This window comes from Salmo salar, chromosome 26 (genome assembly GCF_965601325.2).
Source record: "Salmo salar chromosome 26, fSalSal1, whole genome shotgun sequence".
In the NCBI taxonomy this organism is placed as follows: Eukaryota; Metazoa; Chordata; class Actinopteri; order Salmoniformes; family Salmonidae; genus Salmo; species Salmo salar.
The window spans coordinates 50,617,501-50,640,551 of NC_138316.1; the positions used below are offsets into that span (position 1 = coordinate 50,617,501).

General features: G+C 47.6%; 1 protein-coding gene across 1 annotated transcript in view; it reads left to right on the forward strand.

Annotated features, from left to right (window-relative positions):
- The window catches only part of LOC106594242 (ras-related protein Rab-8B), a 37,973-nt gene extending 16,084 nt beyond the window's left edge, over positions 1-21,889 (forward strand). The window contains exons 2-8 of the mRNA XM_045708904.2: positions 2,489-2,549; positions 5,494-5,554; positions 9,247-9,324; positions 14,107-14,196; positions 15,379-15,444; positions 15,574-15,624; positions 15,779-21,889. Of these exons, the coding sequence (XP_045564860.1) occupies positions 2,489-2,549; positions 5,494-5,554; positions 9,247-9,324; positions 14,107-14,196; positions 15,379-15,444; positions 15,574-15,624; positions 15,779-15,871 (500 nt within the window). The 3' untranslated portion in view covers positions 15,872-21,889. The remainder of the gene's footprint in view (positions 1-2,488; positions 2,550-5,493; positions 5,555-9,246; positions 9,325-14,106; positions 14,197-15,378; positions 15,445-15,573; positions 15,625-15,778) is intronic.
- Positions 21,890-23,051: the final 1,162 nt, after the last annotated feature.

Sequence of the window (23,051 nt, forward strand, 5' to 3'; positions counted from 1 at the left end):
TCTGTCCTGTTCTACCCTGGGCCTGAATGGTCTGTCCTGTTCTACCCTGGGCCTGAATGGTCAGTCTTGTTCTACCCTGGGCCTGAATGGTCTGTGCTGTTCTACCCTGGGCCTGAATGGTCTGTCCTGGTCTACCCTGGGCCTGAATGGTCAGTCCTGTTCTACCCTGGACCTGAATGGTCTGTCCTGTTCTACCCTGGGCCTGAATGGTCTGTCCTGTACTACCCTGGGCCTGAATGGTCCTGTTCTACCCTGGGCCTGAATGGTCAGTCCTGTTCTACCCTGGGCCTGAATGGTCTGTCCTGTTCTACCCTGGGCCTGAATTATTTGTCCTGTTCTACTCTTGGCCTGAATGGTCAGTCCTGTCCTACAGTGTGTCTGTGGGTCTACCTGAAGCAGGCCAGGCAGACCTTAACAGTAGTCCACTTTAACCCTGGTCAACAGTAGTCCACTATAACCCCTGGTCAACAGTAGTCCACTATAACCCCTGGTCAACAGTAGTCCACTATAACCCCTTGTCAACAGTAGTCCACTATAACCCCTGTCCCTGGTCAACAGTAGTCCACTATAACCCCTGGTCAACAGTAGTCCACTATAACCCCTGGTCAACAGTAGTCCACTATAACCCCTGGTCAACAGTAGTCTACTATAACCCCTGGTCAACAGTAGTCTACTATAACCCCTGGTCAACAGTAGTCCACTATAACCCCTGGTCAACAGTAGTCCACTATAACCCCTGGTCAACAGTAGTCCACTATAACCCCTGGTCAACAGTAGTCCACTATAACCCCTGGTCAACAGTAGTCCACTATAACCCCTGGTCAACAGTAGTCCACTATAACCCCTGGTCAACAGTAGTCCACTATAACCCCTGGTCAACAGTAGTCCACTATAACCCCTGGTCAACAGTAGTCCACTATAACCCCTGGTCAACAGTAGTCCACTATAACCCCTGGTCAACAGTAGTCCACTATAACCCCTGGTCAACAGTAGTCCACTATAACCCCTGGTCAACAGTAGTCCACTATAACCCCTGGTCAACAGTAGTCCACTATAACCCCTGGTCAACAGTAGTCCACTATAACCCCTGGTCAACAGTAGTCCACTATAACCCCTGGTCAACAGTAGTCCACTATAACCCCTGGTCAACAGTAGTCCACTATAACCCCTGGTCAACAGTAGTCCACTATAACCCCTGGTCAACAGTAGTCCACTATAACCCCTGGTCAACAGTAGTCCACTATAACCCCTGGTCAACAGTAGTCCACTATAACACCTACTGCAGGGAAAAGGGGCCTTTTGGGGACGTACCCCAGATCACGATAGATCCTCCTGGACGACTCAGACCTTTACTATGATCAGAGTGACTTCTACACCATGACTCGGACCTTTACTATGATCAGAGTGACTTCTACACCATGACTCAGACCTTTACTATGATCAGAGTGACTTCTACACCATGACTCAGACCTTTACTATGATCAGAGTGACTTCTACACCATGACTCAGACCTTTACTATGATCAGAGTGACTTCTACACCATGACTCAGACCTTTACTATGATCAGAGTGACTTCTACACCATGACTCAGACCTTTACTATGATCAGAGTGACTTCTACACCATGACTCGGACCTTTACTATGATCAGAGTGACTTCTACACCATGACTCAGACCTTTACTATGATCAGAGTGACTTCTACACCATGACTCAGACCTTTACTATGATCAGAGTGACTTCTACACCATGACTCAGACCTTTACTATGATCAGAGTGACTTCTACACCATGACTCAGACCTTTACTATGATCAGAGTGACTTCTACACCATGACTCAGACCTTTACTATGATCAGAGTGACTTCTACACCATGACTCAGACCTTTACTATGATCAGAGTGACTTCTACACCATGACTCAGACCTTTACTATGATCAGAGTGACTTCTACACCATGACTGGATGATCTTTACTATGTTCAGATTGACTTCTACACCATGACTGGATTGCTTGGCTCTATTGTGAGGTTTGCTTTGTGGCTTTAAGTCCCTGGATACATCCCCCTGTATTTAGTGTTAATAGGAATGCTTACCTTCAGCTTTCCCACAGTTAGCCCCCAGCCAGCCCCCAGTTATCTCCCAGCTAGCCCACAGTTAGCCCCCAGCCAGCCCCAGTTATCTCCCAGCTAGCCCCCAGCTAGCCCCCAGTTAGCCCCCAGCCAGCCCCTAGTTAGCCCCCAGCCAGCCCCCAGCTAGTCCCCAGCCGGCCTTCAGCCAGCCCCCAGCTGGCCCCCACTTATCTCCCAGCTAGCCCCCAGCTAGCCCCCAGCTAGCCCCCAGTTAGCTCCCAGCTAGCCCCCAGCTAGCCCCCAGTTAGCTCCCAGCTAGCCCCCAGCTAGCCCCCAGCTAGCTCCCAGCTAGTCCCTACCCACTGCCTCAAATGTAGTTTAACACTTTAGAAATGTTTTTCCTAACTTTTTCTCTGATTTCAGGTATTGACTTCAAAATCAGGACGATAGAGTTGGACGGGAAGAAGATCAAGCTCCAGATATGGTGAGTTTGCCTGGCTACCCAGACTCCTAGCTCCAGATATGGTGAGTTTGCCTGGCTACCCAGACTCCTAGCTCCAGATATGGTGAGTTTGCCTGGCTACCCAGACTCCTAGCTCCAGATATGGTGAGTTTGCCTGGCTACCCAGACTCCTAGCTCCAGATATGGTGAGTTTGCCTGGCTACCCAGACTCCTAGCTCCAGATATGGTGAGTTTGCCTGGCTACCCAGACTCCTAGCTCCAGATATGGTGAGTTTGCCTGGCTACCCAGACTCCTAGCTCCAGGTATGGTGAGTTTGCCTGGCTACCCAGACTCCTAGCTCCAGATATGGTGAGTTTGCCTGGCTACCCAGACTCCTAGCTCCAGATATGGTGAGTTTGCCTGGCTACCCAGACTCCTAGCTCCAGATATGGTGAGTTTGCCTGGCTACCCAGACTCCTAGCTCCAGATATGGTGAGTTTGCCTGGCTACCCAGACTCCTAGCTCCAGGTATGGTGAGTTTGCCTGGCTACCCAGACTCCTAGCTCCAGGTATGGTGAGTTTGCCTGGCTACCCAGACTCCTAGCTCCAGATATGGTGAGTTTGCCTGGCTACCCAGACTCCTAGCTCCAGATATGGTGAGTTTGCCTGGCTACCCAGACTCCTAGCTCCAGATATGGTGAGTTTGCCTGGCTACCCAGACTCCTAGCTCCAGATATGGTGAGTTTGCCTGGCTACCCAGACTCCTAGCTCCAGATATGGTGAGTTTGCCTGGCTACCCAGACTCCTAGCTCCAGATATGGTGAGTTTGCCTCGCTACCCAGACTCCTAGCTCCAGATATGGTGAGTTTGCCTGGCTACCCAGACTCCTAGCTCCAGATATGGTGAGTTTGCCTGGCTATCCAGATTGCTAGCTCCAGATATGGTGAGTTTGCCTGGCTACCCAGACTCCTAGCTCCAGATATGGTGAGTTTGCCTGGCTATCCAGATTGCTAGCTCCAGATATGGTGAGTTTGCCTGGCTACCCAGACTCCTTGCTCCAGCTAGACGCCACGTCCACAGACGTTAGTTTCTTCTCCACAATGAGTCTGGCTCTGAGTACCTCCTTGACCCTTCACTGAATGGGAACACATTCAGGGACGTCTGATTGGTCCAGAAACCGATGGGTTGAGCCAAAACGCACGTGGGTAAAGCCACGGTTTAAAAGTGTGTAATTGGCTTTGATACTCTGATTGGTTAGAGATGATCCAATCACTGACGACTTTGTTTTGTAGAGTGCCCCTCGTGCCCCTCGTCACAACAAACATCTTCAATAATGGCAGCCTCAGACTAAAGTACGTAGGGGACGACAGAGCAGCGGAATAATTTAGTGTGAGTCGTCAGGTTAATGGTGAGTACTAGTAGGCCACTTGAAGTGTAGTGTTAACTGCCTTGTAGTCAGTGATAGCTTGGAGAGCCTCTATCAGCCCTGAGTGGATCTGAAGTGTAGTGTTAACTGCCTTGTAGTCAGTGATAGCTTGGAGAGCCTCTATCAGCCCTGAGTGGATCTGAAGTGTAGTGTTAACTGCCTTGTAGTCAGGGATAGCTTGGAGAGCCTCTATCAGCCCTGAGTGGATCTGAAGTGTAGTGTTAACTGCCTTGTAGTCAGTGATAGCTTGGAGAGCCTCTATCAGCCCTGAGTGGGTCTGAAGTGTAGTTTTAACTGCCTTGTAGTCAGTGATAGCTTGGAGAGTGTGCATGCGTGTGTAAGAGTGTTCAGCCGTGTTTGGATGCACACATTTGGCCTGCTTATTCATCCCCTATCCAGGGTAGTCACTCACACTATGCACCAGTGGTCATATCACTGTCTGACACCGTTTACAGGGAGAACCCCCAGGCCCTCTTACACTGATGTTTGGTAGCACTGGCTGCAGCTACTGCACTATCAACATGGTTGTTACGTTGTGCTGTCTCTCCCAGGGTAATGTAGTAATGCTGTAGCTACTGCACTATCAACATGGTTGTTACGTTGTACTGATGTTGTACTGTCTCTCCCAGGGTAATGTAGTAATGCTGCAGCTACTGCACTATCAACATGGTTGTTACGTTGTACTGATGTTGTACTGTCTCTCCCAGGGTAATGTAGTAATGCTGTAGCTACTGCACTATCAACATGGTTGTTACATTGTACTGTCTCTCCCAGGGTAATGTAGTAATGCTGTAGCTACTGCACTATCAACATGGTTGTTACGTTGTACTGTCTCTCCCAGGGTAATGTAGTAATGCTGTAGCTACTGCACTATCAACATGGTTGTTACATTGTACTGTCTCTCCCAGGGTAATGTAGTAATGCTGTAGCTACTGCACTATCAACATGGTTGTTACGTTGTACTGTCTCTCCCAGGGTAATGTAGTAATGTTGTAGCTACTGCACTATCAACATGGTTGTTACGTTGTGCTGTCTCTCCCAGGGTAATGTAGTAATGCTGTAGCTACTGCACTATCAACATGGTTGTTACGTTGTACTGTCTCTCCCAGGGTAATGTAGTAATGCTGTAGCTACTGCACTATCAACATGGTTGTTACGTTGTACTGACGTTGTACTGTCTCTCCCAGGGTAATGTAGTAATGCTGTAGCTACTGCACTATCAACATGGTTGTTACGTTGTACTGACGTTGTACTGTCTCTCCCAGGGTAATGTAGTAATGCTGTAGCTACTGCACTATCAACATGGTTGTTACGTTGTACTGACGTTGTACTGTCTCTCCCAGGGTAATGTAGTAATGCTGTAGCTACTGCACTATCAACATGGTTGTTACGTTGTACTGTCTCTCCCAGGGTAATGTAGTAATGCTGTAGCTACTGCACTATCAACATGGTTGCTGTACGAGTTGTACTGTCTCTCCCAGGGTAATGTAGTAATGCTGTAGCTACTGCACTATCAACATGGTTGTTGCGTTGTACTGACGTTGTGCTGTCTCTCCCAGGGACACAGCCGGTCAGGAGAGGTTCAGGACCATCACAACAGCCTACTACAGAGGAGCTATGGTAAGAAGCGTCCACTGTCATGTCTCCAAAAGGTCACAGACTGAAACGACACAGATAAAACAAATCGCTTGGAGGTTATGGTGTGTGTTCAGAATGGGAGTCATCGTTTATAATGAATTGTAGCCTAGCCTCTCTACTCGTCTCCGTATTTCTCCGGTCCAGTCATACCAAACAGCCTCTCTACTCGTCTCCGTATTTCTCCGGTCCAGTCATACCAAACAGTCTCTCTACCTGTCTCCGTATTTCTCCGGTCCAGTCATACCAAACAGCCTCTCTACCCGTCTCTGTATTTCTCCGGTCCAGTCATACCAAACAGTCTCTCTACCCGTCTCCGTATTTCTCCGGTCCAGTCATACCAAACAGTCTCTCTACCCGTCTCCGTATTTCTCCGGTCCAGTCATACCAAACAGTCTCTCTACTCGTCTCCGTATTTCTCCGGTCCAGTCATACCAAACAGCCTCTCTACCCGTCTCCGTATTTCTCCGGTCCAGTCATACCAAACAGCCTCTCTACTCGTCTCCGTATTTCTCCGGTCCAGTCATACCAAACAGTCTCTCTACCTGTCTCCGTATTTCTCCGGTCCAGTCATACCAAACAGTCTCTCTACTCGTCTCCGTATTTCTCCGGTCCAGTCATACCAAACAGCCTCTCTACTCGTCTCCGTATTTCTCCGGTCCAGTCATACCAAACAGTCTCTCTACCCGTCTCCGTATTTCTCCGGTCCAGTCATACCAAACAGTCTCTCTACTCGTCTCCGTATTTCTCCGGTCCAGTCATACCAAACAGTCTCTACCCGTCTCCGTATTTCTCCGGTCCAGTCATACCAAACAGTCTCTCTACCCGTCTCCGTATTTCTCCGGTCCAGTCATACCAAACAGCCTCTCTACCCGTCTCCGTATTTCTCCAGTCCAGTCATACCAAACAGTCTCTACTCGTCTCCGTATTTCTCCGGTCCAGTCATACCAAACAGTCTCTACTCGTCTCCGTATTTCTCCGGTCCAGTCATACCAAACAGTCTCTCTACCCGTCTCCGTATTTCTCCGCTCCAGTCATACCAAACAGTCTCTCTACCCGTCTCCGTATTTCTCCGGTCCAGTCATACCAAACAGCCTCTCTACCTGTCTCCGTATTTCTCCGGTCCAGTCATACCAAACAGCCTCTCTACCCGTCTCCGTATTTCTCCGGTCCAGTCATACCAAACAGCCTCTCTACCTGTCTCCGTATTTCTCCGGTCCAGTCATACCAAACAGTCTCTCTACCCGTCTCCGTATTTCTCCGGTCCAGTCATACCAAACAGCCTCTCTACCTGTCTCCGTATTTCTCCGGTCCAGTCATACCAAACAGCCTCTCTACCCGTCTCCGTATTTCTCCGGTCCAGTCATACCAAACAGTCTCTCTACCCGTCTCCGTATTTCTCCGGTCCAGTCATACCAAACAGTCTCTACCTGTCTCCGTATTTCTCCGGTCCAGTCATACCAAACAGTCTCTCTACTCGTCTCCGTATTATCTCCGGTCCAGTCATACCAAACAGTCTCTCTACCCGTCTCCGTATTTCTCCGGTCCAGTCATACCAAACAGTCTCTACCCGTCTCCGTATTTCTCCGCTCCAGTCATACCAAACAGCCTCTCTACCCGTCTCTGTATTTCTCCGGTCCAGTCATACCAAACAGTCTCTCTACTCGTCTCCGTATTTCTCCGGTCCAGTCATACCAAACAGTCTCTCTACCCGTCTCCGTATTTCTCCGGTCCAGTCATACCAAACAGTCTCTCTACCTGTCTCCGTATTTCTCCGCTCCTGTCATACCAAACAGTCTCTCTACCCGTCTCTGTATTTCTCCGGTCCAGTCATACCAAACAGTCTCTCTACTCGTCTCCATATTTCTCCGGTCCAGTCATACCAAACAGTCTCTCTACCTGTCTCCGTATTTCTCCGGTCCAGTCATACCAAACAGCCTCTCTAGTTATTAAGCTAGATGTATCTGTTTACTGCTTGTTAACTCGGAGGTCCATCTTACACATTTGTATGCTCGGCTGTGAGTGGTGAAAACGATGGAATGGCCAGTTTGATAGGAGACTGTATTACACAGGAAGGACCCAAGTGGAGTTTCCCTAGTGCTGTTAGACCATTCAATCACTGGGGCTGATGGTGTTGTTACTATGTGTGTGTGTGTGTGTGTGTGTGTGTGTGTGTGTGTGTGTGTGTGTGTGTGTGTGTGTGTGTGTGTTACCATGGACCTCTACTAACTCTACTCTGTCTCCTTTAGGGCTGACCCCCATTTAGTCGACAGGTCAATTGTTTGGTCGACAGGATGATGATAGACAGGCTGTTGGTAGACAGGCTATTGGTAGACAGGATGTTGGTAGACAGTCTGTTGGTAGACAGGATGTTGGTAGACAGGCTGTTGGTAGACAGGCTGTTGGTAGACAGGATGTTGGTAGACAGTCTGTTGGTAGACAGGATGTTGGTAGACAGGCTGTTGGTAGACAGGCTGTTGGTAGACAGGATGTTGGTCGACAGGCTGTTGGTCGACAGGCTGTTGGTAGACAGGATGTTGGTAGACAGGATGTTGGTCGACAGGCTGTTGGTAGACAGGATGTTGGTAGACAGGATGTTGGTAGACAGGCTGTTGGTCGACAGGATGTTGGTCGACAGGCTGTTGGTAGACAGGATGTTGGTAGACAGGATGTTGGTCGACAGGCTGTTGGTAGACAGGATGTTGGTAGACAGGATGTTGGTCGACAGGATGTTGGTCGACAGGCTGTTGGTAGACAGGATGTTGGTAGACAGGATGTTGGTCGACAGGCTGTTGGTAGACAGGATGTTGGTAGACAGGATGTTGGTCGACAGGCTGTTGGTAGACAGGATGTTGGTCGACAGGATGTTGGTCGACAGGCTGTTGGTCGACAGGCTGTTGGTCGACAGGCTGTTGGTAGACAGGCTGTTGGTAGACAGGATGTTGGTCGACAGGCTGTTGGTCGACAGGCTGTTGGTAGACAGGCTGTTGGTAGACAGGCTGTTGGTAGACAGGCTGTTGGTAGACAGGCTGTTGGTAGACAGGATGTTGGTAGACAGGATGTTGGTCGACAGGATGTTGGTCGACAGGCTGTTGGTAGACAGGATGTTGGTCGACAGGATGTTGGTCGACAGGCTGTTGGTAGACAGGATGTTGGTCGACAGGATGTTGGTCGACAGGCTGTTGGTAGACAGGATGTTGGTCGACAGGCTGTTGGTAGACAGGATGTTGGTAGACAGGCTGTTGGTAGACAGGATGTTTCTTTAGTCGAGCAGTAGCAAATCTATATTTTGGAGTTTATACTTTGGTCAGTTCCACTGCCTCATAGTTCTGGTAGAATAGTCAGAACGATGTCTATTCCACTTTATTCATTGCTGTGTATCCGTTTAGGAAATGTACTGTTGTTATGTTTTGCTTACTAACCAGGTTCTATATATGTCAACTTTGTATGTAAATACATTTTTGGAAAACAACCTATTATTATTTTATTGAGGCAGAGTATTCTGGGTTTATAAGGGCTTCATGCTTGTAATGACTCATGCCCCTTACTTGACTACAGCACAGACACACAGACATTTCACTGGGTCATGACTGGAATGGCGCTAGGTTGGGTCTTTTCCTGTTAATGTCATGGCGTGTCACTTCCTCTGACGTCACTTCCTGTCCTTTGTCCAACAGGGTATCATGCTAGTGTATGACATCACTAACGAGAAGTCCTTCGAGAACATCAAGAACTGGATCAGGAACATTGAAGAGGTATGAAGCTACCGCAGCAGGTAGCCTAAAAACAATCAGGTGTGAAGCTACCGCAGCAGGTAGCCTAAAAACAATCAGGTATGAAGCTACCGCAGCAGGTAGCCTAAAAACAATCAGGTGTGAAGCTACCGCAGCAGGTAGCCTAAAAACAATCAGGTATGAAGCTACCGCAGCAGGTAGCCTAAAAACAATCAGGTGTGAAGCTACCGCAGCAGGTAGCCTAAAAACAATCAGGTATGAAGCTACCGCAGCAGGTAGCCTAAAAACAATCAGGTGTGAAGCTACCGCAGCAGGTAGCCTAAAAACAATCAGGTATGAAGCTACCGCAGCAGGTAGCCTAAAAACAATCAGGTGTGAAGCTACCGCAGCAGGTAGCCTAAAAACAATCAGGTGTGAAGCTACCGCAGCAGGTAGCCTAAAAACAATCAGGTGTGAAGCTACCGCAGCAGGTAGCCTAAAAACAATCAGGTGTGAAGCTACTGCAGCAGGTAGCCTAAAAACAATCAGGTGTGAAGCTACCGCAGCAGGTAGCCTAAAAACAATCAGGTGTGAAGCTACCGCAGCAGGTAGCCTAAAAACAATCAGGTGTGAAGCTACCGCAGCAGGTAGCCTAAAAACAATCAGGTGTGAAGCTACCGCAGCAGGTAGCCTAAAAACAATCAGGTGTGAAGCTACCGCAGCAGGTAGCCTAAAAACAATCAGGTGTGAAGCTACCGCAGCAGGTAGCCTAAAAACAATCAGGTGTGAAGCTACCGCAGCAGGTAGCCTAAAAACGATCAGGTGTGAAGCTACCGCAGCAGGTAGCCTAAAAACGATCAGGTGTGAAGCTACCGCAGCAGGTAGCCTAAAAAACGATCAGGTGTGAAGCTACCGCAGCAGGTAGCCTAAAAACAATCAGGTGTGAAGCTACCGCAGCAGGTAGCCTAAAAACAATCAGGTGTGAAGCTACCGCAGCAGGTAGCCTAAAAACTATCAGGTGTGAAGCTACCGCAGCAGGTAGCCTAAAAACGATCAGGTGTGAAGTGAGCTGGCAGCCGGCGGGTTGCTGGTATCAAATCCTAGACGCCGTTGCCTGCCGTTGTACCCTTGAGCAAGCATTTAACCCCCCCACAACAACCACTCCCCGGGTTCCCAGTTTGGAAGTCCACTGTATTATTCAATTGTTCAGTAATCTTAATATATTTTTCATAACTTTTTATTAGCACGTTATGAGCCTTTATAATGTCTTATAATAAGCCTTTATAATATGTTATGTCTCTCTTTGTGGCACCATTTCAACTGACTTAAAGGGTCATTACAAAATTATTGAGCTAAGCTAAAGTACTAAGCAAGCATTTTCACACACACTAGCACGCACTGGCATCCACTGGCATCCACTGGCACGCACTGGCACGCACTGGCACACACTGGCACGTACTAACACTCACTGGCACGCACTGGCACGTACTAACACGCACTGGCACGCACTGGCACTCACTGGCATGTACTGGCACGTACTAACACGCACTGGCACGCACTAGCACGTACTAACACGCACTGGCACGCACTGGCACGTACTAACACGCACTGGCACGCACTGGCACGCACTGGCATGTACTGGCATGTACTGGCACACACTGGCCCACACTGGCCCACACTGGCACGCACTGGCACTCACTGGCACACACTGGCACACACTGGCATGTACTGGCACACACTGGCACGTACTGGCACACACTGGCATGTACTGGCACGTACTGGCACACACTGGCACACACTGGCACGTACTGGCACACACTGGCACTCACTGGCATGTACTGGCACGTACTAACACGCACTGGCATGCACTAGCACGTACTAACACGCACAGGCACGCACTGGCACACACTGGCACGCACTGGCACTCACTGGCACGCACTGGCACTCACTGGCATGTACTGGCACGTACTGGCACGCACTGGCCTACACTGGCACGCACTGGCACACACTGGCACGCACTGGCACACACTGGCACACACTGGCATGTACTGGCACACACTGGCACGCACTGGCCGACGGCACACCTGGCATGTACTGGCACGTACTGGCACACACTGGCACGTACTGGCACACACTGGCACGTACTGGCACGTTCTGGCACGTACTGGCACACACTGGCACGCACTGGCATGAACTAATACGCACACAGTTTCACACCCGTTCCATTTCTATGAACTTTGCTGCCATGTTCTGGTGAAAGCACGTTGCTGCATCTTATGATGAACATGATCTACAGTCTACAAGGATCAAAGAAACTGTAAGAAACAGACAGTAATGTATCCAGCAGAAATCTCAACAAGGGGAAAGGGAGTTGTCCTCATTATGTGTAATCAATAATCAGTCTTCTCATTTTAAACCCTCTGTCTGTTGATCGCATGTAAAGTGAGTTATTGCTATCTTATGTAATCAATAATCAGTCTTCTCATTCTCTGTCTGTAGCAATAATCATTATTCTCTCATTCTCTCTAGCAATAATCAGTCTTCTCTCATTCTGTCTGTAGCAATAATCAGTCTTCTCCTCCTCCTCTGTCTGTAGAAATAATCAGTCTTCTCCTCCTCCTCTGTCTGTAGCAATAATCAGTCTTCTCCTCCTCCTCTGTCTGTAGCAATAATCAGTCTTCTCTCATTCTGTCTGTAGCAATAATCAGTCTTCTCCTCTGTCTGTAGCAATAATCAGTCTTCTCTCATTCTGTCTGTAGCAATAATCAGTCTTCTCCTCTGTCTGTAGCAATAATCAGTCTTCTCCTCCTCCTGACTGTAGCAATAATCAGTCTTCTCCTCCTCTGTCTGTAGCAATAATCAGTCTTCTCTCATTCTGTCTGTAGCAATAATCAGTCTTCTCCTCCTCTGTCTGTAGCAATAATCAGTCTTCTCCTCCTCCTCTGTCTGTAGCAATAATCAGTCTTCTCCTCCTCTGTCTGTAGCAATAATCAGTCTTCTCCTCCTCCTCTGTCTGTAGCAATAATCAGTCTCCTCTTCCTGTCTGTAGCAATAATCAGTCTCCTCTTCCTGTCTGTAGCAATAATCAGTCTTCTCCTCCTCTGTCTGTAGCAATAATCAGTCTTCTCCTCCTGTCTGTAGCAATAATCAGTCTTCTCCTCCTGTCTGTAGCAATAATCAGTCTTCTCCTCCTCCTCTGTCTGTAGCAATAATCAGTCTTCTCCTCCTCCTGTCTGTAGCAATAATCAGTCTTCTCCTCCTCCTCTGTCTGTAGCAATAATCAGTCTTCTCCTCCTCCTCTGTCTGTAGCAATAATCAGTCTTCTCCTCCTCCTGTCTGTAGCAATAATCAGTCTTCTCCTCCTCCTCTGTCTGTAGCAATAATCAGTCTTCTCCTCCTCCTCTGTCTGTAGCAATAATCAGTCTTCTCCTCCTCCTGTCTGTAGCAATAATCAGTCTTCTCCTCCTCCTGTCTGTAGCAATAATCAGTCTTCTCCTCCTCCTGTCTGTAGCAATAATCAGTCTCCTCCTCCTCCTGTCTGTAGCAATAGTCAGTCTCCTCCTCCTGTCTGTAGCAATAATCAGTCTTCTCCTCCTCCTCCTGTCTGTAGCAATAATCAGTCTTCTCCTCCTCTGTCTGTAGCAATAATCAGTCTTCTCCTCTTCCTGTCTGTAGCAATAATCAGTCTTCTCCTCCTCTGTCTGTAGCAATAATCAGTCTTCTCCTCCTCCTGTCTGTAGCAATAATCAGTCTTCTCCTCCTCCTGTCTGTAGCAATAATCAGTCTTCTCCTCCTCCTGTCTGTAGCAATAATCAGTCTTCTCCTCCTCCTCCTGTCTGTAGCAATAATCAGTCTCCTCCTCCTCCTGTCTGTAGCAATAATCAGTCTTCTCCTCCTCTGTCTGTAGCAATAATCAGTCTCTCCTCCTCCTCTGTCTGTAGCAATAATCAGTCTTCTCCTCCTCTGTCTGTAGCAATAATCAGTCTTCTCCTCCTCTGTCTGTAGCAATAATCAGTCTTCTCCTCCTCTGTCTGTAGCAATAATCAGTCTTCTCCTCCTGTCTGTAGCAATAATCAGTCTTCTCCTCCTGTCTGTAGCAATAATCAGTCTTCTCCTCTGTCTGTAGCAATAATCAGTCTTCTCCTCTGTCTGTAGCAATAATTAGTCTTCTCCTCTGTCTGTAGCAATAATCAGTCTTCTCCTCTGTCTGTAGCAATAATCAGTCTTCTCCTCTGTCTGTAGCAATAATCAGTCTTCTCCTCTGTCTGTAGCAATAATCAGTCTTCTCCTCTGTCTGTAGCAATAATCAGTCTTCTCCTCTGTCTGTAGCAATAATCAGTCTTCTCCTCTGTCTGTAGCAATAATCAGTCTTCTCCTCTGTCTGTAGCAATAATCAGTCTTCTCCTCTGTCTGTAGCAATAATCAGTCTTCTCCTCTGTCTGTAGCAATAATTAGTCTTCTCCTCTGTCTGTAGCAATAATCAGTCTTCTCCTCTGTCTGTAGCAATAATCAGTCTTCTCCTCTGTCTGTAGCAATAATCAGTCTTCTCCTCTGTCTGTAGCAATAATCAGTCTTCTCCTCTGTCTGTAGCAATAATCAGTCTTCTCCTCTGTCTGTAGCAATAATCAGTCTTCTCCTCTGTCTGTAGCAATAATCAGTCTTCTCCTCTGTCTGTAGCAATAATTAGTCTTCTCCTCTGTCTGTAGCAATAATCAGTCTTCTCCTCTGTCTGTAGCAATAATCAGTCTTCTCCTCCTGTCTGTAGCAATAATCAGTCTTCTCCTCCTGTCTGTAGCAATAATCAGTCTTCTCCTCTGTCTGTAGCATGCCTCCTCTGACGTGGAGAGGATGATCCTAGGAAACAAGTGTGACATGAATGACAAAAGACAGGTGTCAAAAGAACGAGGAGAAAAGGTATGGAGGTCAGAGTTCAGGCTTTCAAGGTCTCTGTGTGTTTCAAATAAGCACTGGCGAGTCTGAGATGTCTTGTTGCAGGGTGCGTTGGAAACAATGTGATAACGTTCCCGAGAAAAGTGAAACTCCCACACTGCTCTTCATAGTATCTTTGGTGAAACCCCCACACTGCTCTTCATAGTATCTTTGGTGAAACCCCCCACACTGCTCTTCATAGTATCTTTGGTGAAACCCCCCACACTGCTCTTCATAGTATCTTTGGTGAAACCCCCACACTGCTCTTCATAGTATCTTTGGTGAAACCCCCCACACTGCTCTTCATAGTATCTTTGGTGAAACCCCCCACACTGCTCTTCATAGTATCTTTGGTGAAACCCCCCACACTGCTCTTCATAGTATCTTTGGTGAAACCCCCCACACTGCTCTTCATAGTATCTTTGGTGAAACCCCCACACTGCTCTTCATAGTATCTTTGGTGAAACCCCCCCCACACTGCTCTTCATAGTATCTTTGGTGAAACCCCCCACACTGCTCGTCATAGTATCTTTGGTGAAACCCCCACACTGCTCTTCATAGTATCTTTGGTGAAACCCCCCCACACTGCTCTTCATAGTATCTTTGGTGAAACCCCCCACACTGCTCGTCATAGTATCTTTGGTGAAACCCCCCCCACACTGCTCTTCATAGTATCTTTGGTGAAACCCCCCACACTGCTCTTCATAGTATCTTTGGTGAAACCCCCCACACTGCTCTTCATAGTATCTTTGGTGAAACCCCCCACACTGCTCTTCATAGTATCTTTGGTGAAACCCCCCACACTGCTCTTCATAGTATCTTTGGTGAAACCCCCCACACTGCTCTTCATAGTATCTTTGGTGAAACCCCCCACACTGCTCTTCATAGTATCTTTGGTGTAAATGTACTCCCTGTTGTATGTTTGACAATACTCATAATATACAGTATGATCTATGTTTGTCATAGCCAGCCCAGTTCTTCCTTCATGATGTAGTACAATTCCTTTGTAACAGAAGGTAACACACTTTACGTTCTGGCTATGCCTCTTGGAATGTGTTGCATGGGGGGGGGGGGAGGGTCTGCTGTTGATTTAAAATTAGTACATCTGTAACATGAATTATTAACATGAATTGTTCTCCTAATGTTTCTCTGTTTTATTTGTCACAGTTGGCGATTGATTATGGCATCAAGTTCTTAGAAACAAGCGCCAAATCCAGCCTGAATGTGGAAGAGGTGCGTTCTGTTCAATACTATTCATTTATACCAGTTTTTAATTCTTCTCTGTCTTTTTCATTGAAACAGAACATTTTTCTCTAATAAACATGTTCCTAAAGTATACATTTTTTGTTTCTTTTGAAACAGTCCTTTTTCACACTGGGAAGAGACATAATGACGAGACTCAACAGAAAAATAGTGAGTTTATGTTGTTGTTTAGCAGATGATGCTCATATGATATGATGTACAATGCATACTTATCCAGAATGTAAGTTCCAACAGTTGTTGGCAGCAATGGGATGTTAAGAGTGGTAATTGACCCATTGACACAAACCTCCCCCCTCTGCTATAGAACGACAACAGTCCTCCAGGAGGCGGTGGGCCAGTCAAGATCACAGAGAACCGGTCAAAGAAGAGCAGCTTCTTCAGGTGTTCACTGTTCTAGTGGATCCATCCTCTCCGTTCCATGGACTGGTACAGCCTGCTGCTTCCCCACAGAGCTGAGCAGAATACACCCCCAACCCCTCACCAGGCCTGGTACCAGGCTACCTACCTAGCATACCACCCACCCCTCACCAGGCCTGGTACCAGGCTACCTACCTAGCATACCACCCACCCCTCACCAGGCCTGGTACCAGGCTACCTACCTAGCATACCACCCACCCCTCACCAGGCCTGGTACCAGGCTACCTACCTAGCATACCCCCAACCCCTCACCAGGCCTGGTACCAGGCTACCTACCTAGCATACCCCCAACCCCTCACCAGGCCTGGTACCAGGCTACCTACCTAGCATACCCCCCACCCCTCACCAGGCCTGGTACCAGGCTACCTACCTAGCATACCCCCAACCCCTCACCAGGCCTGGTACCAGGCTACCTACCTAGCATACCCCCCACCCCTCACCAGGCCTGGTACCAGGCTACCTACCTAGCATACCCCCAACCCCTCACCAGGCCTGGTACCAGGCTACCTACCTAGCACTCCTCCAACCCCTCACCAGGCCTGGTACCAGGCTACCTACCTAGCATACCCCCAACCCCTCACCAGGCCTGGTACCAGGCTACCTACCTAGCATACCCCCCACCCCTCACCAGGCCTGGTACCAGGCTACCTACCTAGCATACCCCCAACCCCTCACCAGGCCTGGTACCAGGCTACCTACCTAGCATACCCCCAACCCCTCACCAGGCCTGGTACCAGGCTACCTACCTAGCACACCCCCAATCCCTCACCAGGCCTGGTACCAGGCTACCTGCCTAGCATACCCCCCACCCCTCACCAGGCCTGGTACCAGGCTACCTACCTAGCATACCCCCAACCCCTCACCAGGCCTGGTACCAGGCTACCTACCTAGCATACCCCCAACCCCTCACCAGGCCTGGTACCAGGCTACCTACCTAGCATACCCCCCACCCCTCACCAGGCCTGGTACCAGGCTACCTACCTAGCATACCCCCAACCCCTCACCAGGCCTGGTACCAGGCTACCTACCTAGCATACCCCCAACCCCTCACCAGGCCTGGTACCAGGCTACCTACCTAGCATACCCCCAACCCCTCACCAGGCCTGGTACCAGGCTACCTACCTAGCATACCACCCACCCCTCACCAGGCCTGGTACCAGGCTACCTACCTAGCATACCACCCACCCCTCACCAGGCCTGGTACCAGGCTACCTACCTAGCACTCCTCCAACCCCTCACCAGGCCTGGTACCAGGCTACCTACCTAGCATACCCCCCCACCCCTCACCAGGCCTGGTACCAGGCTACCTACCTAGCACTCCTCCAACCCCTCACCAGGCCTGGTACCAGGCTACCTACCTAGCATACCCCCAACCCCTCACCAGGCCTGGTACCATGCTACCTACCTAGCATACCCCCAACCCCTCACCAGGCCTGGTACCAGGCTACCTACCTAGCATACCCCCAACCCCTCACCAGGCCTGGTACCAGGCTACCTACCTAGCATACCCCCCACCCCTCACCAGGCCTGGTACCAGGCTACCTACCTAGCACTCCTCCAACCCCTCACCAGGCCTGGTACCAGGCTACCTACCTAGCACTCCTCCAAACCCAAAACTGGGTCTTGGCCTGGCTAGGCTACTTATTGCTGCTGAGCTGGCTGGTTATTCTGTAGGCTACAGAGGAAAGCGACTCGCCATCCCATTTAAAAAATGACACGTTAGAGAACCAAAACAATTCTGAAAAGAAGAAGGAATGCCCCCCAATTGTTGTCCTAACTGCCCCCCCCCCCTTCCCCAAAGGAGATTGTCTAGGGATGCGTCCCAAATGGAACCCTTTTCACCATATAGTGCACTACTCTTCACCAGAGCCCTATTATACAGGCCCTGGTCAAAAGTAGTGCACTATATAGGGAATAGAGTGGCATTTTGGATGCAGTACATTTCTCACCCAACAGCTCTGATTGACAGTTGAACCCTGTCTTCTGTGTTCTTTAACTCACCCCTGGAAACGCTTTGTTGTTTGTCAGCTTCCTATTTAGATGAAGCTGCCTTTTCCTGTATTCTCTTGATGCACAGTTAACTTTTTCTTTTGTCGAGTGTCTTGTCTTTCTACCTACCTACCTATCTTTCTGCGATAAAAAGATTGACACCTGAAGGATTGGAAGAGTTGTTTGGCGTGGATCTCGGTTGGTTTGCTACCAGAGAAGAATATTCGTCAACTGAAAATCACAGGTTATCATCACGTTGACTTTTTAAAGTTATGAATGAACATGTCTGCAGGGAGAGATGAAGAGAAACCAGAGTGTTGTACTGCATGTTCTGCCCACACTAGGAAGGAAAATGTAACTGTTGTTTAATATTCTACCAAAGCTGATGACTTCATTGTGGTGGTTGTTTCACCAATGTCTTTTTTTTTTTTGTCTTTTAGTTTTATATAATCTTTATGTAATCGCACTGGAGATCGTTATGGATGTTTCAATGATTGTTAAAACACCGCCTCTGTCAAAAAGGACACTGCAGTCATTCGACGGTGCATCCCTTGTCCAGAGCACTAAAGGCTAGATTCAGAACCGTACTTCAGAACCGCTCTTCAGATCCACTCTCCAGAACCACTCTTTAAAACCACTCTAAAGAGTTAAAGGATGCTCATTGCTTGGCACTTCAACTGATGACGGTCTCAGAATTGGCTTCACTCAATCGGACGTAATGAATGACTAGTTTTTCTGTTGTCACTTAGTCATGCGCTTACAGAAGGAGGTTTCTCAATTACTCCAAATTAAAACCACTGAACAGCCTCTACTCAACTTAAAACCACTGAACAGCCTCTGTGCTTTAAGTGTCTTTTTAAAGCCTTGAATGTTATTGTTGTTGTTGTGTGTTTTGAAGTTCAGACTTTCTTTCATTCCATTCACTGAAAACGGCCCTCAGTTTGCAGCACTGTTTTGAGTTGACAGACCTTTCTGAAGAAACCACCACAACCACCACGGTAGCAGATACTGACTCATACAACGACCACGGTAGAAGATACTGACTCATACAACGACCACGGTAGCAGATACTGACTCATACAACCACCACGGTAGAAGATACTGACTCATACAACCACCACGGTAGAAGATACTGACTCATACAACGACCACGGTAGCAGATACTGACTCATACAACCACCACGGTAGAAGATACTGACTCATACAACCACCACGGTAGAAGATACTGACTCATACAACCACCACGGTAGAAGATACTGACTCATACAACCACCACGGTAGAAGATACTGACTCATACAACCACCACGGTAGAAGATACTGACTCATACAACCACCACGGTAGAAGATACTGACTCATACAACCACCACGGTAGAAGATACTGACTCATACAACCACCATGGTAGAAGATACTGACTCATACAACCACCACGGTAGAAGATACTGACTCATACAACCACCACAACCACCACGGTAGAGGATACTGACTCATACAACCACCACAGTAGCAGATACTGACTCATACAACCACCACGGTAGAAGATACTGACTCATACCAGTGCTTTTAAAAAGTAGCAACAAGCAAAAACCTCTTGAGTTCTATCGTTGGTTCCTTTTCATGCAAATGTTGTTAATGGTATTATATTTTTGTACTGTGTCCTATAAGACATTGGACACTGGCGTTACTCCCAGCATGCTTTGTGAAACCACAAGGTATACCACTTTCTACATGTTTCATTATATTAGCTCTTATTTTCGCCCCCCAAAAAAAACATGTTGATTAGGATACTTTTTACAGTTCATATTAATATCCTTATATCTGCTCTCTGTTGTTACTTCTTGTTCTTACTGGTTGTATTATTCTGATCTGCTGCACTTCTGTCTGTCTGTCTGTCTGTCTGTCTGTCTGTCTGTCTGATCTGCTGCACTTTATCTCCTCTCTGTGTGTGTGTGTGTGTGTGTGTGTGTGTGTGTGTGTGTGTGTGTGTGTGTGTGTGTGTTCTGATAAAAGGTGCTTCTAACAAATCCATATTTCATGTGAAGCGTCAGTAGTTGATGATTGTGTGTATTGAAGGTAGATTAATGTACCACTCCATATCAAGACTGAAGAAAGCAACTCCAATCCGTTTTCAACACAGATCTGTTGTGTGTGTGATGGTCATGGTTGATTTCTTATTTAAAGTAACTGTCCAGTGAAAAACTCACTTTTTAAAATGTTCATGTTCTGTTAATTCATATCCAAATAATGTTGACTCGTTCTGTTGTTGGGGTTACGTCCACCGTTCTGTTGTTGGGGTTACGTCCACCGTTCTGTTGCTGGGGTTACGTCCACCGTTCTGTTGTTGGGGTTACGTCCACCGTTCTGTTGCTGGGGTTACGTCCACCGTTCTGTTGTTGGGGTTACGTCCACACCGTTCTGTTGTTGGGGTTATGTCCACACCGTTCTGTTGTTGGGGTTACGTCCACCATTCTGTTGTTGGGGTTACGTCCACACCGTTCTGTTGTTGGGGTTATGTCCACACCGTTCTGTTGTTGGGGTTACGTCCACCATTCTGTTGTTGGGGTTATGTCCACCATTCTGTTGCTGGGGTTACGTCTACCGTTCTGTTGTTGGGGTTACGTCCACCGTTCTGTTGTTGGGGTTACGTCCACACCGTTATGTTGTTGGGGTTACGTCCACACCGTTCTGTTGTTGGGGTTACGTCCACCGTTCTGTTGTTGGGGTTACGTCCACACCGTTCTGTTGTTGGGGTTACGTCCACACCGTTCTGTTGTTGGGGTTACGTCCACCGTTCTGTTGTTGGGGTTACGTCTACCGTTCTGTTGTTGGGGTTACGTCCACACCGTTCTGTTGTTGGGGTTACGTCCACCGTTCTGTTGTTGGGGTTACGTCTACCGTTCTGTTGTTGGGGTTACGTCCACCGTTCTGTTGTTGGGGTTACGTCCACACCGTTCTGTTGTTGGGGTTACGTCTACACCGTTCTGTTGTTGGGGTTACGTCTACACCGTTCTGTTGTTGGGGTTACGTCTACCGTTCTGTTGTTGGGGTTACGTCTACCGTTCTGTTGTTGGGGTTACGTCCACACCGTTCTGTTGTTGGGGTTACGTCCACCGTTCTGTTGTTGGGGTTACGTCCACCGTTCTGTTGTTGGGGTTACGTCCACACCGTTCTGTTGTTGGGGTTACGTCCACCGTTCTGTTGTTGGGGTTACGTCCACCGTTCTGTTGCTGGGGTTACGTCTACCGTTCTGTTGCTGGGGTTACGTCTACCGTTCTGTTGTTGGGGTTACGTCCACACCGTTCTGTTGTTGGGGTTACGTCCACCGTTCTGTTGCTGGGGTTACGTCTACCGTTCTGTTGTTGGGGTTACGTCCACACCGTTCTGTTGTTGGGGTTACGTCCACCGTTCTGTTGTTGGGGTTACGTCCACCATTCCAAACAGAAAAGCTGCTTTTCAACATACTTAATTACCCATTTTTGAAGGAAATATTTCATAGACATATGTAAACACTGGACAGTTACTTTCAAATGATGAAGAATTGTAATTAAAAGTCATACAGCGTAACCTGTGCATTGAGACGACGGGGGGCAGAGACTGACGGTATAATAATCACTTGTTTTTGTGGAACGATGCGTGATGGCTTGAGTTACACATGTAGTGGATATGTTTGATAGAGCTGTTGTTGCAATGCAGTGATGGTGAGGGACATGAATTATCATGGGAACGTCATGTAGCATCATGTCTGGAAATACAGATGTATGCAGACATTCTAGAATATTTTCTATCACATTGGTGTAACAATGAAAGCGTTCCTCCGTTTGTTTTGGCGTTCTTTCTCTTAAGATCCGAAAGACATGTTTAAATTTGGCTTTTCTCCATACCAACATACTTTGTACAAGCAGCTTGTTAACTTGTCTTCCAGCTACTTTTGCCAACTCTGTAACATATCGATCTGATCAGTGTGAACTGATATTGTATAAAAATTAAATTACTTTTGTCTTTTTTTTTATCCAGTGTGGGTGTTTTTTTGTTTCCTTCCTTATCAGACATACAGTTGAAGTCGGAAGTTTACATACTGTCACGATTGCTAGGAGTGGTGGTAGGAGTCAGGCGCAGAGAGCAGAGGTAAGAAAAATTAGTTTTATTTTTCTCTGGTTCGACAACGGTCGACGCCAACACAACAGGCGTGAGAACTACGTGCCCAACCCATACACAACGGGTCCACAGTTCGGAAAGAAAATAACTCAAGCAGATCGCCAGCACATCCAAAAAAAGCACACTGACGAAAATAATCCCGCACAAACCTGGGCGGGCTAAACAGGCTTAAATAACCACAAATCAAGATACACAAATAAGGAACAGGTGCAAACAATAAGACATACCAACAGAAAAGGAAAAAGGGATCAGCGGCGGCTAGTAGGCCTACTGTCTTGTTAACAAACTATAGTTTGGGCAAGTCGGTTAGGACATCTACTATGTGCATGACACAAGTACATTTTCCAACAATTGTTTACAGACAGATTATTTCACTTATAATTCACTATCACAATTCCAGTGGGTCAGAAGTTTGCACACACTAAGTTGACTGCCTTTAAACAGCTTGGAAAATTCCAGAAAATTATGTCATGGCTTTAGAAGCTTCTGATAGGCTAATTGACATCATTTGAGTCAATTGGAGGTGTACCTGTGGATGTATTTCAAGACCTACCTTCAAACTCAGTGCCTCTTTTCTTGACATCATGGGAAAATCAAAAGAAATCAGCCAAGACCTCGAAAAAAATTGTAGACCTCCACTAGTCTGGTTCATCCTTGGGAGCAATTTCCAAACATCTGATGGTACCACGTTCATCTGTACAAACAATAGTACGCAAGTATAAACACCATGGGACCACGCAGCCATCATACCGCTCAGGAAGGAGACACGTTCTGTCTCCTAGAGATGAACGTACTTTGGTGCGGAAAGTGCAAATTAATCCCAGAACAACAGCAAAGGACCTTATGAAGATGCTGGAGGAAACAGGTCCAAAAGTATCTATATCCACAGTAAAACGAGTCCTATATCAACATAACCTGAAATGCCGCTCAGCAAGGAAGAAGCCACTGCTCCAAAGCCAGACTACGGTTTGCAACAGCACATGGGGACAAAGATCGTACTATTTGGGGAAATGTCC